This window comes from Echeneis naucrates, chromosome 24, assembly GCF_900963305.1.
Source record: "Echeneis naucrates chromosome 24, fEcheNa1.1, whole genome shotgun sequence".
In the NCBI taxonomy this organism is placed as follows: Eukaryota; Metazoa; Chordata; class Actinopteri; order Carangiformes; family Echeneidae; genus Echeneis; species Echeneis naucrates.
Window position 1 is genome coordinate 1,753,002 of NC_042534.1, and position 16,700 is coordinate 1,769,701.

A 16,700-nucleotide genomic window follows, 5' to 3' on the forward strand; every position below is an offset into this window, starting at 1 on the left:
TTTATTTAGTTCAAACTGCACAGCATTATTTCTAAAGTGCTGAAAATCATCTCCACTTCTAAGTGAATGAATATATAATAATAATAATAATAATAATATAAAAGGGTACATTCTGCCTAATGAGGACTTTTTTAATAGTATTTATTTGATGCTTATATGTCTAAAATTCTTTTGTATTCATGGCCTTTGAATGAACATTTATACGTTGTAGAATCACTACCTCCTGTTTTTATTTTCCCAGATAAATGATCACTTTTTAAATGATAATAAATAATAAAATCCCTTCGGTTTCTTACATGTCAGAGCCTAAGTGGACTATTTCTGGGCAGAGCCTCCAGTGCCATCTCAGATGTTTGCTTTTTAGGAACTCAGTGTGTGATCTGGATGTTTTCCAGACTCTTACTATCAGCAGCCTGACAGCAGCACAAACTGTTTCTAAATTAGGAAGCCGAGTCAGGGTGCTCTGTGGCACATCTCAGTTTTGTTTTGTTTCTCTTCCTGGTCTGGAAAAAGAGCAGAGCAGCCAGAATGAACTCTACCTGCTGTTGAGGCATTTCCCAAAAAGATGGACGATTGTGAGGAGAGTCGCCTCCTGCAGCTTCTTTCTGTCCTGAAAGACACTAAAGCAAACAGAACAGCAGCCAAAAGACAGAAAACAATGAGGAAATCCAACGCGTTAGCTTTCCCCCGAGAAAATCCTGGACTCCTGTGAAGGTGGAAATATTTACTGATGCCACTGCTCCCTGAAGTGGCCAACAAGAATCACATTACTGCTTCTGCTCTATTTGTTTATCATGAAACATAAATTCAGTTTTGTTTGGAGTTAGTTTGCAGGCTTAGTGGGATACAAGGTGCTCTAAAATAAAAGGTTAACCCGTGTTTACAGGTAAACAATGAAGAGAGGACATAAATGTCTGGAAGAAAGTTCTCAGAGCGTTTCACCTAACTGAGGTGACGAGAATGGAGGTCAAACATCCGGAGACTGATTAAGTATACGTGTTTGGATTTATTGGTAACAAAACAGTAATACAGGTTTGGCTGAAACATACAACACACAGGAATCGAACTGAAGGAGTTGTGCATGATGAGTTGATTTCAAAGAGACTCCAGAACTGGATCTGCAACAGCAGCAGCGACATTGAACGCACCACCACCACCACCACCATCATCATCATCATCATCATCATCTTCACCATCAGCATCAGCATCTCTGGATAAAGTCCGTCTCATTAAACCAGCTTCAGTCAGACGAGGGCTGTTGGGTTTTGTTTTGGCGGTTGCCATGTTCGTGGCTGTTGCTAGGGAGCTTTACAGCGTTGGGCATGTTGCCATGGTAATACTACAGCGAGCAGCATTACCTCCTGTCACCTCTGCGGAGGAAACAGCATCGTGCTGCATTCACTTACGGCTGGTCGACTCCGGTGTCCTGAGATGACTCCTGCTGGGTGTCGAGCTGAGTTTAATTTAAGTCTCTGATGCTGCTGAAGCCCAAACAGTGACATCAGCACGACTCTTTGTTGTTGTTGCTTCATTCTTGTATTTCTTTCTGTCAATTTGATCAAACTGAAGAGAACAACAGCACAAAAATGCTCACCAGGAGTAACAGAGAGAAATCGGCACTGATGGGGCTTCAAGTTGTTGTATTTTCAAAATAAAAGCAGGGAAAAGCCGCCAGCTGACAGCCAGTTAGCGAGCAGCTGGTGAACATGGTGGAGCATTTAACAGCTAAAGAGGCAGATAAACGCAGATCAGGAAGAGTCTGATGTCACCGTTCGTCTGTTTGTGGCACATTAGCTCGTACTAATTCTTACCAACATCTGTCACTGCTGGCTGCTGGAGTGCAATGTCGAAGTCTAAATGTGTCCCAACAAAAGGTGTCATCATTATCTTTTTTTATTCTTCAGTGCGAAATAAAAAAAGATCACAACAATTATTCCAACTGACATCAAGCAGATTGAGATTTTTGGGGTTTTCTTGCATATGAAAGAAAAACAGGCATTTCCAGGATTTAAGAGACTTAACTTCCATCTGTTTGATTTGTTGAAAGAATGAAAAAGTGTTCAGCTGCATGTTTTGTCTCAATATCAAGATTTAAGGGTCAGTGATTCCTGTTTGTTTTATATTTCAGCGCAGCAGTCATCTGAGCAGTTCTGAGTTTGAGCTCACATCTGTTTCCTGATAACATGTTGAGTGTTGTTGTGTTTATATTGTTTTTTTTTAACTCTTCATTTAGCATCTGGTCTGGAAACACACTTTTAACCTTTTTTATGTTTAATATCAGAATAACTGACTGTAACTGTACAACTCACAATTTTTTCATTTAATCAGGAACTTCGTAAACTGTCAAGTTTCTGTTGATCCTCATTTAATCTGACCGACTGAGAAGACGTTCACTTTATTATCACGTCCAAAGAAGAACAGACACGTTTATCTTTCCCTTTGAACTCTACTTTGTGCAAAGTTGAAATTCAATCATTAAATTTGTTCTTTATGCCTGTTGCTTCACATTTTAATTAAACGTCTTTTATGTCTGTAGAGTTTTTCTGAATGATGATGAGAAACTTGAGTTTCAGAAGGGAACTTTTTCATAATTATAAATACTATTTACAGATGATCATGCAGGAAACAAGTGTGTGTTTAGTTTCAACTCCTGTCTTTGTGTGCGTCTCCCTCTGCTGTTCAGTTTCTGTTACTGCATTTTTCTGGTGTCTTCTTTGTCTCCAGATTTGACAGCAGCTTAAAATCAAATCAGGAGGACAAAGACAAAAAAAAAAAACAAAACAAAAACGTTGTCTTCGCGCTTGCGGTTGTCATGAAACGATCAACAAAGGCATTTCCTCCAACAACCAATCTTTGAAAAAATTTAATCATTTGTCTTTTTTCTGTGATTTACATCATCATCAACTTCTGTTCATTATTTTCTTGCAGACTGATGAAGGTAAACAACCGACGACTGAAAGTGGAATTTATTAAAAATAGTGCTCATGGACTTGAAGATCATTTTCACTAAAATGTTTGTGCCTCAGCAAACACCTCTGAATATAACTCAGAGGTTTTTATACATACTCTTGTTATTTTGACCACATTTTTATAAACATTCACAAGCAGAAAGCCAAAGTTCTCTGAACCGATCATCATCGATCAAACTATATATTTAATCTTTCATAGCTGAACGTATGAACAATAAAAAAAAAAACAAAACTGAATTTTTCTGTAAGGTCTTTGTTTCTGTAAAGGAGAGAAAGGATCCCAGTTCGGTTTTTTATCACAAGATTGAGGATGTGAAAGTGTTCAGCAGTCGACTCTCAGATCCTGGAATTCAGATTCCAGAGAGATGATTGTTTTTACCCTCGAGAGAACAGCGAGGTGTTTTTGGACGTTACCTGTTGGGCTTTCGTGTTGATTCTTTAGTTTTTAGTTGCCTCTGCGGTGTCCCAGTTCTGGTCCTGGTTTTGGTTTTATCCTTCTTTGTGGTGGTGAAGATTCGTCTCTCCACCATCAGCACCTCCTCATACAGAAGAGCCGGCTTCACGTCCAGCAGGAAGGAGAAGAGCTGCAGCAGCCAGACGAAAGAACGAGGCAACGTCGGCTCCATCTCCGAGTAATGACTCTGACAATTCCTAACGGGGGAGAGAAGAAGAAAATCTGACCTGGAGCCCAGAGGTGAAAGGTCAAGGCTTCATTCAAGCTAACACAAATAAACTGGAGATAATTTCAGCAAAAATCATGACAATAATAACTTCCTCCTTTTCTGACAAACCCACCAGGAGGTACAGAGCTTGAGCGCTGGGTGCCAGTATGTGGAGTTTGTGGGGGTCAGGGCATCGTTTTTAAAGGTTACAACTTTGTCCAACTTCTGGTGGTGCAGACTAGGACCGTCCGCTCCGTCCTCGTCCCCCCAACAGAACCTGAAGCTGGACGGATCTCTGAGCGGGACGCTCACTGGACAGGAAGACAGCTTCTCGAAGCAGATCTTAACTTGCTCCGCCGTCCCTGAACACACCGCAATATTATCATAGTTTCTACAGTTATTATTGTTATTGCGAAACTCAAACAGAAGCTAACATCGGGAATTCTTACTTCTCTTCTTCACCAGAATGTATTTCATCTTCTTGTTTCTGTGAAGAATTTTCTTTGCCTTCCACTGTTTCCTGAAGATGAAGGAATGTTTTTAACAGCAAACACACACCCATAAAAAAGCATCTTCCCATTCCACAACACTAAATGGATCATTTCATTTCTAAGAAGAGTACATGTGGATTTATTTACAGCAAGTTTCTGCTGACTGTCCCTGTGAATATTTTATTATCGCTGGCCAGCTGTGTAAACCTGTTGTTGATTTTGTAAGAGCTGACGTCTCACCTGGCGATGTTGTGGTCTCTCCTCTGCTGAGCTTTGATCAGAGTGGCCTGCATCAGCCTGTACCACCTCCTCAGGTTAAACATGACTCCTGAGAAAAGAACGGCGAGAAAACTCAACAAAACGAGAAAATCTGCAACGCCTAGTGTGAAGGGTGATGTTAGGATTTAGAAAAAAAAAAAAAAGCTCAACGTGATAATGCACTAGCAGGAAACTAAACTAATGACCACCAGAAGTCAGCCTGTGTATCTGGAGAGACCAAAACGTAATAATGACTGATGCTGACTGATGCTGTGATGCTGAGCTGGATCAGTGTGGAAGATCTTCATCCTCTAAAGTGATTTTCCAACATCCCTGCTGCAGAAACCAGGGTTAAAAGTAAAAGTGTTGACATGAAGAACCAACCTTGGTCGTCCTGAACGCTGGCTTCATTGGACAAAGTCCTAAAAGACACAAACCAACTTGTTATTAACTTGTTATTATTGTCAGTAAACACAACACAGCGTCCCTCAGGTTACCACTCTGTGTGGTCGTCCATGCCGAACATGAGCTTCACGGTGACGATGATGAGGGCGGCTGCTGTGACGTCGTTCTGCGGCAGGTTGGGATGAGATGTGGCGTTGAACGTGTGGAGCGTTTCATCTGCCATACCTGCACACTCAATCGTCCTGCAAACCCATGGGTGGAGCTCATCTGAGACGGGTGGGGACAGAGACAAGATTAATTATCCATCAGTGGTGACATTTCAGCAGTGCTGTGTGTTCGGGCTATACCGGGCAGGTTGACGTCCATCAGGTAGCGCACGGTGAGCAGCGCCGGGTGGAGCAGAGTCTGTCGGCTGATTGGAGGAAAAGCCTGAAGCTGCAGGAACAGACCCAGAGACTGAGCCTCCTTATGGACCATCTGGTAGGACGGGATGCTCTGTGGGAAAAAAGTATTGAAATAAATAATATCAATAATAAATCAGTAATAAATAAATCAATTGAGTGTCCAGGTCCCGCCCATTTACACTAATCTGATTGGTTTAACTTGAAAGGACTGGACTAAAACACAAATTTAAAAGATTTCTGACATCAACTTTGAAGATGACAGCATCTCTGCCGTTGAGCATCATCTCCTCTGGCAGCTCCTCGTAGGCGTTCACGTAGGGGACGTGACCTTCGTTCACCAGCCTGAAAACAGACGTGTCAGCTCAATGTCACAAGTCAAAATAGTTCCCTGCTCTTCAGCCTCCACGGGCCGAAGGTCAGGGTGAGTCCGGGCCTTACCTGAGCAGGTCGCTGAGCGTCAGCGGCTCGCGGCTCCAGATCAGAGCCAGGTGGATCAGAGCCAGGGTCTTCCTCATGCTCATCAGACCAGGCCTCTTCGCACGTGATGCCTTGTAGCTGACGCCGTCCACTGAGCCCTGCGACCAACTGCTCTCTGTGGCGGTTCAAGGACGATTTCACATCATGTTTAAAATCCTCCGACAGTTCAAATCTGTAACTTCACCCCAAGCCAATGCAGACGTAAACCTGCATTCTATCTCATAACCACCAGAAGTCTCTGGGAAAATGTCCACACTTAATTTTTTTTTCACAATGGTTAGACCATTGTGAAAAAAATGACTATAAACCAGGGGATGGATTGGGGGGCGGGGCTCCTGTGTGACTGACTGTTGGTGGTGTGTTTCATTACCTGCGTTGGCTCCATCTTGGCTCCTCTCTCCGTCCGTCTCACTGGCTGACTCGGCTATGCTCTCTGTGTCTGATTTCGAATTTCCCTGTGGAGCGAGATGGAGCCAGTCTATTTTTCCTTCTGTGTTCGACAACATTCACTGATAACTTCATGGTGCAGGTGTTGATGTAATGCTGCACCAACGGCGTACATCTCACCACTTTAAAGATGGCCGCGCTCACTGGGTTGCTGGTGTAGGCCTGATGGCTCCGCTGCAGGTAAAGCCTCCACAGCTGACACAAGACCTGGTCCTGAAACAACAGGACTCCCTTCAGCCCCCACTCTCACTGATCCCTCAGGCTCAACAGCGGTCGATTCAACAGACCTTAAACGATGGCGAGACTCCCAGTCGGATCAGAGCGTTGGCCTGGTTTCTCAGGATGAACTGGAATCCTTCGCAGACCGCCCACTTACGACCTCCCTCTGAAACGCAGGAGACACTGAACTTTCAGCCCACAGTGATTTCAACCATCTGTTGATCCTCCGAAGTCAGATCCTGACTTTTGAGGCCAGGTCTGAGGACCTGAGAGAAAAGCCCTGACCTTGCCACATCTGTCTGGTTCTTCTGCCGAGGGTGGAGACCCTGGCGGAGCCGGGAGTGAAGGTCAGATCCACCACGTCTTTGGTTCTCTGAGGATATTTGGACACAAACGGACATTAAAACCACACTGACATTCAGCTTCCCCTTTATGTTACAACAGTTTTTAAACATAAACATATTCAGTCTGAAACATCTACATCATCTTGATGTAACGTGTCGCTGCTGATGAAGTGATAAATAACACTGTTGGACTGTGACTGATCCAACATCAGCTAAAGATGCTGTTGTTGTTGTTGTTGTTTTTGTTTACCTCGATGACATTATGGCAGGTTCTGCAGTAGAAACGACCCTCGTCTGAAATCCCCCAATCCACGGCGGAGCACTGAGTGCAGGGTTCCCTGAACCCAGCCTACACACAGACACACACATTGGTTTTCACATCAACAGATGAGTTTTTACAGTTAAATCTGATTTTTATTCTTCTTGTTGCTTAAAGTAAAAACAGCAAAAAATAAAAATAAAAAAAGCTATATGATTTTATTTATGTGGCTCTGCAACGATATTCATGTAAATAAAATAGAATATAAAGCTCCAAATAAGAGGGAAAATTACTGACTTGTATTCTCAGCAGGAACTTCGTTAGTAAAATGTGACTTTGTTGTCTGTAAAGTGTAAATGATTCGTCAAATCAGCTTCAACAACTTTGTCAGGTTTCTGGTAAATTCGGCCCCTAATATTAGATTTAATTTTATAAAATTAAAGCAGTTATTTCAAAAGTAACCGACTGATATCAATGCGACCGGTTCGGATCCAAAATGTTAAATAATGTCATAAATTACAGTGAAAATATAAAATCGACAGATTATTGAACGGAGTTTGGTTTTCGGCTCGACGAGCTGAAGTTAGAAAGATAAAACGGCACTTTTTGTCACAGAAAGATAAAAAAATAAATATACATAAACGCATTACCGTGTGTTCGTCGTCCATCTTCACTTGAAGACGATATTTTTATAATTTTTAACAAGTAAAAAGAAATAAAAATAAAAAAAGCTCTGCAGTTTGTCAGAAAAAACCACGAGGAAGAGAACCGGAACATGAAGGGACTTCCGGTTTTCCGCCCCCACCGGCTGAGACAGGAACTACAGTTATTAGCCATGATAACAACAACAACAATAATAATAATAATAATAATAATAATAATAATAATAATAATAATAATAATAATAATAATAATAATAGTTTTTCGTGTTAGAATATGAATATGAATATAAATATATACCTGGAAACAGATCTGAAATTATAGATTTAATTTTATCCAAACAACAACTTCTAGCTGTCTCAGTGTTTCTTCTTTTTCAGGAATGTTACTACTAAAAGAAGTACCTAAAGTCTCAAATCAAACAAACAAATAAGTTAAAAAAAAAAAAAAAAGAAAAAGAAAATATTTCTGCAACATCAAGTTTCCTGTCCTCTGCAAGTGCAGATGCAGAGAGGAAACGTGGTTAAAAAATGTCCCGCTGTGAGTCACTTTAACCCAGAAACTCCTTCAATAAAACAATGAGATTATCTTCTGGGAATAATTCCACACTGAGCAGCCTGAACTGTATTTTTTCCTTCTCTCCTCTGCTGTATCTTTATTTTCTGCGGTGGTGTAAACTTGGATTTAGCAGCTGTGTGTGTGTGTGTGTGATGGAGTAAAAGCGGATTGGGATGAGATCAGATGTTATAAATAGACCTGGCAGATGTCTTTGTGTTATTCTCTTATATAACATGTTTCACCTCTGTGTGCTTCACTTTCTGTTCGCTGTGCAGCTTTGACTCCCACATCAGCCGCAGATCTGCAAAAAAATCCCGATCTGATCCACAAAACTTTTGTTTTTGGAGCTTTTTATGTTTCAGCGTGTTTCATTCACACCTCTGTAAAGTCTTACTCAATGCTGACACTTCAAAACGACGGCTTTTCAAAATAAAGCTGATAATCACTTTTTTGTTAAACCAAGAAGTGAAATCTGGAGATTTATAGTTAAATATAAATATTACTGATTTTAGGTTCTTAAAAATATTAATTTACTTTAGCCTCCCCTTAAATTAAAGCATATCAGTATGCATCAATAAATGTGCATGTTTAAAAAAAAAATAAATAAATAAAAATATTTGTTTTATTTTAATAAATTTTTAACATATTCAACCAGATCTTACTGTTTTTTATTTTGGTGGAAATAATGCAAAGCTTTGTTTTTATTTCATTATTTTAGATCAATAGATCAATAAATAGATACACAGAGAGATAGAAACTTTTGCAAATTTGGAAATTATTTCGTTGAAGAATAAAATTATCAAATATAAAAACACACTTTAAAGGATAAAACAGAATCTAAAACCAAATTCAGTCTGTTTTTATTTCAGCGGCCAAACTTTTGTGCTATTATTGTGAAGGCCGATAGACCCACTTCCGTCCGTCACGTCTTGTTTATCGCTGACTTGACTTCGCAGCGTTTTTCCGTCTTCCTGTTTTTTTTGTTAGTTTTCTGTCTTTCTGTTTGTGTTTTTTTTCTGCGGACCGGAGACAGCTTTCATTTGTTTGTGCCTGTTTCCAAGCAGAGTTCGGACTGAAGGACTTTTTCTTTGATTTTCATCCTGAACAGCGTCTCTAAATCTGATGTTTGGGGGACTTTGGGCCGCCGGCCGTTCTTCATTCAGCCCGTCCTGAAGTCGGAATAAAACCTCCGTCAGTAAAATGAGACTCACTCTTCTCACTTCTCTCACTCTTCTCGCCTTTTTCCGGCCCCACGCTGAAGCAGCCGCCTCCCCGCCGACACACACCGACCGGCCGGAGTACGGTGAGTCCGGATCGGCCTGCCGGTCTTTCCTCCTCCGGACTGAAAAGGTTAAATTATGGAGGACCAGTCCGGATCTAAATAAATGAGCCTTAAAGATCTGATAATTATTCATTCAGTAACAACGAGGTGATAACACCGTCTGACCTCAGTCAAACACAAATCTGATTAAAAATACCAGAATAAAGAAATAATAAGTCCACATCAGGAGGCAGGCCTCATAAAGTCTGATGAATTCATTCATTCTGATCATGCAGTTATTTTCTATTAGAGATGAACACCAAATCACCAAGTCAAAGTCAAAATATCATTTAAGTGATGTTTAAATGATAATAATCAATGTGATCAATGTGTAGCTCTTTGAGTGGCTCATGCTTTAGGTTGTGGTGACTCTAAACAGGAACAACATATTTTTACCGTCTCATATTTCAGGCTGTCTTAATAATAAAGTAATAATGAATCAGAGTTATGACAAAAAACAGTGTTAATATCTTATATCTTCTCTTCTCGCAGATCCAAATTGAGTCAATGTTTATTTTCTGATTTTTGATTTTTATTAAAGTGGACCAAAAACACAGTGGAAGGTGATGGAAACATGGACGTGTTCAACTAAAAGGCTCTGAACAACACAAAGACACAAATGGTCCATTTTTTGTTGCACAAGTTTTTGTGTTTACTCTAAATAGAACAATTAAAACCGAATGTAAACGAGAAAGATCTAAAGAGAGATCCAAATCCGTCGGCTCCATCTTGTCCAATGAATTAAAAAATACGGAATGAAACTGTCGTCACATGGAAACCTGTGTTTCCTCCTCAGCCTCTCTCCGGTCCATGCTGGATGACTTCGACGTGCTGCCTCTGTCCGACCTGCAGACTCACTCCATCCGCCGCCGGGACGTCCAAACTCAGACTCACGTGGAGAAGACGCTCAGCTTCAACGCCCTGCAGAGGTTTCACATGTCGTGCAGCTTTGTGTCTCTCTCTGTGCTCGGACTGTAAACGTCCTTTAATGCCGCCTGTGCGCCGGTTTGTGCAGGCAGTTCAGACTCTACCTGAGGACCAACGACGAGCTGTTCACCGACGATTTCAAAGCCGTGGTCGTGGACGAGGACGGCCGAGAGCGAAGCTACCCGGTCAACAGACACAACTACTTCACCGGGCACGTCATTGGTAAGACAGACCAGCTGACTAAAGATTTCCTTCATTTATCACATCCTGAAATTTCCAAAAACCAAAATGACTTTGCTGCATTTGAAGCGACCATGTTGTGGTCAGATGTGTTTGCTGCAGCTGCTTTAGGAAATACGCAGATTGAAAATGTGTCTGTGTTTGGATGTTGGATTTATAGAAGAAGAGGACAAAAGTAGATCCTTTAATTCTGGTTTTTCTCTTCCAGGGGAGGAACACTCTCGAGTTCAGGCTCATATCGACGACCACGAGTTCTCAGCTCACATCCTGACGGACGAAGCAGAGTTCAACATCGAGGTAAAGCCAGGACGCTGGCGGCTGAGTAAAATGTTTGAAGTGTAAGGAATTACACAAAAAGTGTCGTCCTCTGTGTTCAGCCTCTGTGGAGGTTCACGTCGGCGCCTCCTGACGACCGCCTGCTCATCTACCGCTCGGAGGACATCAGGAACCTGAGCCGACTGCACCGGCCTTCAGTCTGCGGCTACGTGACCTCTGACCCCAGCCACCTCCTCCCAGACAGCGTTAAAACGGCCATGTTGGACGATGAGGGCGATAACGGTCAGAAAGTTTGAACACAGAAGGGTTTTTCTGTTTCCTGCAGCTCTTCAGACAAACGGCTGTAACTCTTCCTTCCTTCAAATGAAAATCTGAATGCTGCCAGGACGCACCAAAAAACAAACAAGCTGGGCGAAGCGTTAACCTCAGAGATGATTAAAGAGCATTTCCTGCAGCCGCTTCACAAAAAAGACTTCTTTTACTTTGAGGGATTCAGACTTTTGTTTTCAAAGATGATCTGAAGCTTTTAATGTGACACAGAAAGTATTTTTTTTGTGAGAAAACGACTTTGATCACGAATCTTACTCCATTAAATATTTTCTTATAATAAATTTTTTATAAATATATTAAAACAGAGTCTGTCGCTCTGATTCTCACTGCGTGTTACGTCTGTTCCTGCTCAGACTCCGTGTTCAGAGGGAAACGTCAAGTCTTCGACCACAAGAAAAACACGTGTCCCCTGCTGCTGGTGGCCGACCATCGCTTCTTCAAGCACATGGGCCGAGAGGAGGAGAGCACCACCCTCAACTACCTGGTTAGACCTCTCACCTGCACAATGTCAGCATCCCTCTGTGAGTCCTGGTTAAAGGCCCTGACTGTGTCCTCAGATCGAGCTGATTGACCGTGTGGACGACATCTACAGAAACACGTCGTGGGACCACGAGTTCATCGGTTACGGCGTTCAGATCCAGCAGGTGAGCGACGTGACGAAAAGCAGACTTTAAAACGCTCTGAAAGCGACGACTTCCTGCATCAGCACCATGAACGCTGTCAAAAACTATGGAAGCCCTGAGAGACACTGAAAAACAGAGCTAGAAGTCAGAAATGGAACATAATTATATGTGGGGGGGGAAAGAAAACAACACAGAATCAAAGCAGATAAAAAAAAAAAAAGACAGATTTAACACGAAGCATTTTGGAGCTGCAGAAATCTATTCTGTGATACAAACTAAATGTTTTCAGAAGATTTTACTTTAAGGTTTGTTGAATAAATTTCTCAATATCTGACAGCTTGCCCTGATGAAACCATCAAACAGATTTGACAGGAACCGCAGAAACGTAATCTAAAATTCTGATCTGGACATCTGGATCGAGAGCCGATCGGTTTTAACGCGCACGGCTGCCGTTTCTCCTTTCAGATCATCATCAAGAAGAGTCCGACGCCTGTGGATGCAGGAAAAAGTCACTTCAACATGAGAGGAAGTCCAGGGAAGGACAGAGACGGAGTCTGGGATGTCAAGAAACTACTGGAGGTAAAACCCCGACCCGACACGCAGCGCCACAATAAAATGAAAATTAGACGGCCGCAGAAGTAAAATCCTGAGACCGCCGTGGTTTTGTCCTCCTGCAGCAGTTCAGTGTGGACATCGCAGAAAAGGCCTCCAACGTCTGTCTGGCTCACCTCTTCACCTATCAGGACTTTGATGAAGGGACGCTGGGTCTGGCCTACGTGGCCCCGTCCAAACTCGACATCCCTGGAGGTCTTTGCTCCAAAGGTAGATTTCACCGCAGTCCCAGAGCTTATCTGGTCAGAGCGAGACGATCACTCTGGTTCTTCTGTTGTGTCCTCAGCGTGTCCTTCATCTACAAACGAGGGGAGGTCGATTTACCTCAACACGGGTCTGACCAGCACGAAGAACTACGGGAAGACCATCCTCACTAAGGTTGGCTGGTTCGTTCAGGTCTCCCTTTAGTCCGATCCCAGTCTGAAGATGTCCTTTGGTGTCGTCCCCGCAGGAAGCAGACCTGGTGACCACTCACGAGCTCGGCCATAACTTTGGAGCCGAGCACGACCCCGACAACATCGCATACTGCGCCCCCCACGAGGACAAGGGGGGGAAATACGTCATGTACCCCATTGCTGTAAGCGGAGACCGCGTCAACAACAAGGTGCTGCCTCCTGTTCGTGATGAGACTAAATCTGCGATTTACTCACTGTGTCCTTTTTGTCCACAGCCGTCGTCAACAAATTCAGACCAAACCCTTTTATCACAACAATATTTCAATATCTTATCACAATGAGAGGAATCCTCAGCTCTCTTGGTTTGAAGTGAGCACCCGAGGATCGATAAACAGATTCTCTCCTTCTCTCCAGCTCTTCTCTAACTGCAGTAAACGCTCCATCGTGATGTGCCTGAAGACCAAGGCGCCGACCTGCTTCAAGGAGAGAAACATCAACGTGTGCGGAAACTCCCGGGTGGAGCAGGGGGAGCAGTGCGATCCCGGACTGCTGAACATCAACATGGACCCGTGCTGCACCGCCGACTGCAGGCTGAAGCCCGGAGCCCAGTGCAGGTCAGAGACGGACACCACCAGCAGGATGGAGCTCCAAGACGTGTTACTGAAAAGAATAAAATACGATGGAGCCTGAGAATCTAATCCGTAAAGAAGCAGACAGGTTTCAGATGGTCCAATCAACCATCGCCGCCTCACTGACAAGAACGGCAGAAATGTTAAAATATTCTCAAATGTAATCACAAATGATGTTGCAGGTTGTGTAAACTTGTTTGTTTGTGTTTCTGTCAGTCCGACGTGATTCTATCTGTTTTTGTGCTCAGTGACAGAAACAGTGCCTGCTGCAAAAACTGCAGGTTTGAGGTTAAAGGTGAAGTTTGTCAGGAGCCCATCAACGCCACCTGTAAAGGACACTCCTACTGCACAGGTCAGGGCGCACGCCACCAAGGTCGTAGATCCGCCCACCGCTCCGGGCGCCTCATGTCTGCTGTGTTTGTGTCGACAGGAGACAGCAGCGAGTGTCCTCCGCCGGCCAACGCCAGAGATACAACGGTGTGTCTGGACAGCGGCGAGTGTCTGAACGGAGAGTGTATTCCTTTCTGCCAGGCCTCCCTAAAGCTGCAGCCCTGCGCCTGCAACGGTACCAAAGAGACAACACTGTAGTCCAGTTTCACTTCATCAGACACTCTGAATGTTAAAAGAAACGTAGGAAAAAATATCCAAACTTTCCCCGGAGAGGTTGGTAGGGACCAAAAGCGGAGCTAAAAGAGAGGAAGGTGTAGCAGATGATAATGCACAGAAGGCAGTGAAGTGTCTTCTTCTTTGGTCTTCGTAGAAACCAACGCGTCCTGCAAAGTCTGCTGTCGGAGCAGCAGCGGCGTCTGCGCCCCTCACCAGGACGCTTCAGGCAACTTCCTGTTCCTGCGTAAAGGGAAACCCTGCACCGTGGGCTTCTGCGACGGAGCGGTGAGACGAGCCGTCGGGAGAAACTGCCGTCAGTACCCAACGCTCCGGGCGGCGAGACGTGTAAACGCGTGGCTGTTCTTCTGTGTCTGCAGGGGAAGTGCATGAAGCAGGTGCAGGACGTGGTGGAGCGACTGTGGGAGTTCATCGACAAACTGGACATCAACACCTTCGGGAAGTTTCTGGCGGATAACATCGTGGGCTCGGTCGTGGCGTTCTCGCTGCTCTTCTGGGTTCCCTTCAGCATCCTGGTTCACTGTGTGGTGGGTCTTTGAGCTGATGCGAAGAAAGGCTAATTATTTCAGGTTTCATTTCCTCTTCGTCTCTTCTCTCAGGACAAGAAGTTGGACAAACAGTACGAGCAGACCACCAAGTCTCTGTTCTTCTCCAGTGTGAGTTAACCAGCAGAAATCTGATCTTCGTCACCGTCACACAATAACACTGAATCAGAAACACACTCAGATGAATCCCAGTTCAGGAAACAGGAAGTAAATGTTGAACAATCAGTTTGTAACAGTGATTATCTGGTTACCATGGCACCTGTCAGTGGGTGGGGCTTATCAGACGGCAACATTAGTCTGATAATCTGAACTTCTGATCTTTAGACCAACCGGCTCTGATGGTTATTTTTTCCCAGAATGCCGAGCTCCTGAGCAGCCTGGAGTCTGCGTCTGTTCGGATCTTCAAACCTCCGAGCTTCCCGGTGAGCGCCGCCACCACCGCCTCCCTCCGCTTCCAGCCATCCGGCCCCGACTCAGCTCCTGGACCTGTGGCGCCCCCTCTGGACAGCCCCCGCATGGCCACCATCCAGGAGGACCCCAGCTTCGACTCCCACCTGGACGAGGAGGCCCTGGAGGAGGCGTTCGGGCGGCCGGCGGGGGCGGCCCCGCGCTCCTTCGAGGACCTGACGGAGAACAGCGTGGTGAGTCGCAGCGAGAAGGCGCTGCTGTTCAGACTGCAGAGGCAACATCAGATCGACACCAAGGAGACGCAGTGCTGAGGACGTCAGGTCGTCGGTCCCCTTCAGGTTTTTACAGACTGAAGAATGCTGCACTGTTGACTGAAAACTCCGTTTTCTTAAACTGTCTTTAAAAGTGAAAGAGAAAAATGTCAGATTGTCTCCCGTGCGGTCACACCTTCGTTTCAAATCCCTCCTTCAGGTCAGCGATACGAACCACCAGCTTCTTGAAGCTGCACCTGGAGCTGCGTATCGAACCTCTAAATCTGACGCAGAAAACCAAAGACTGATCAGGTCGGTCACGACATTCACGTTCCCCTCAGGCTGAACTTCGTTTGGAGATTTTAGCGCATTCATTTCTGTTCCTGAACTCGTAGCAGAGGTCAGGCTTAAAAAAAAAAAAAAAAGAACAAATCATGTGCTACAAAATAAAACACTTATTCTTATTTTGTTTTATGGGCAGATGATACCCAGCTCGAGGTGCAGCACTGATTTAAAAAAAAAAAAAAAAAAAGTTCACCTGTAATATAACAATCATTTGTGTTGACCTTTGTGTTCACGTCTTTTTGACGTCACACTACACGTCACCGGCAGCTTCTATTGAAAGTTCTGGTCTTCTGGTACGGAGGCTCAAAGGATTTAAGGCAGCAGGAAGAAACAAAATCTAAAGTTTTGTTTTGGTTTACAACTATTTGTGTCTTTCTCAGTGTGTGTTATAAATACTCAGATATTCCTGCTGCCAGAATGATTCACATCCAGCTTCTGAGCTGTTTCCCAGATTTTAAAGCCACTATGTGTGAATTTTATTTTTTTTATTTTTGAAAGCTGACTTCAACCAGTGAATTTAATTTTAATTCACTATCATCCATTAAGCTGTTTTGCAGGAATATTAAATCTTACAGCAAAATAAATATTCCTTTAAAGGGACACAAAACAAAGTCTAACTCAAGAACATTTTTTTTTTTTTTTTACAGTTTTACAGCCTGAAGGATTGATAGATTATTTGCATTGATCAATTGGAAAAATAATCTCTATCACCGCCCTAATTTATAGAGAAAAATCCACCAATCTGCCATTTTTTTAACATTTCATTTGTTTTCTCTTTCTTTTGGATAAATGGGCTTCCATTTTTTTTCCATGAGGTCATATATACACATGTAGTTGAACTGTTGCTTTTAAACTTGTGCGATTGTGTCTTTTTTGGGGAATAAATACCACATCAACAACACAAACAGAGCTGCTTTAAACCAAACTTTAGTCTACAGGTAGTTTGCATTGATGTTTTTGTACCAGAGTTTAGTTTTCATAAAATCTGTTTTGTGGATAAAATGTTGTAAATGCCAAAGCT

At 43.5% G+C, this 16,700-nt stretch overlaps 2 protein-coding genes across 2 annotated transcripts; one reads left to right on the plus strand and one right to left on the minus strand.

The window, feature by feature from the left end:
• Nucleotides 1-1,009: 1,009 nt before the first annotated feature.
• On the minus strand, nucleotides 1,010-7,717 carry taf1b (TATA box binding protein (Tbp)-associated factor, RNA polymerase I, B). The gene is made up of 15 exons (XM_029496316.1): nucleotides 7,586-7,717; nucleotides 6,927-7,025; nucleotides 6,618-6,705; nucleotides 6,401-6,498; nucleotides 6,234-6,326; nucleotides 6,037-6,121; nucleotides 5,628-5,781; nucleotides 5,432-5,531; nucleotides 5,133-5,280; nucleotides 4,878-5,052; nucleotides 4,765-4,802; nucleotides 4,363-4,450; nucleotides 4,081-4,151; nucleotides 3,765-3,993; nucleotides 1,010-3,620 (listed from the first exon to the last, which is right to left on the minus strand). The coding sequence occupies exons 1-15, from the start codon at nucleotides 7,601-7,603 to the stop codon at nucleotides 3,380-3,382; spliced, it is 1,725 nt and encodes a 574-aa protein (XP_029352176.1). The 5' UTR covers nucleotides 7,604-7,717; the 3' UTR covers nucleotides 1,010-3,379.
• Nucleotides 7,718-9,149: 1,432 nt separating this feature from the next.
• Nucleotides 9,150-15,905, plus strand: adam17b (ADAM metallopeptidase domain 17b). The gene is made up of 18 exons (XM_029496165.1): nucleotides 9,150-9,456; nucleotides 10,271-10,403; nucleotides 10,490-10,623; nucleotides 10,850-10,938; nucleotides 11,019-11,199; nucleotides 11,601-11,731; nucleotides 11,805-11,891; nucleotides 12,336-12,449; nucleotides 12,548-12,692; nucleotides 12,769-12,860; nucleotides 12,934-13,086; nucleotides 13,292-13,491; nucleotides 13,755-13,858; nucleotides 13,937-14,071; nucleotides 14,267-14,397; nucleotides 14,490-14,657; nucleotides 14,730-14,786; nucleotides 15,032-15,905. The coding sequence occupies exons 1-18, from the start codon at nucleotides 9,354-9,356 to the stop codon at nucleotides 15,392-15,394; spliced, it is 2,520 nt and encodes an 839-aa protein (XP_029352025.1). The 5' UTR covers nucleotides 9,150-9,353; the 3' UTR covers nucleotides 15,395-15,905.
• Nucleotides 15,906-16,700: the final 795 nt, after the last annotated feature.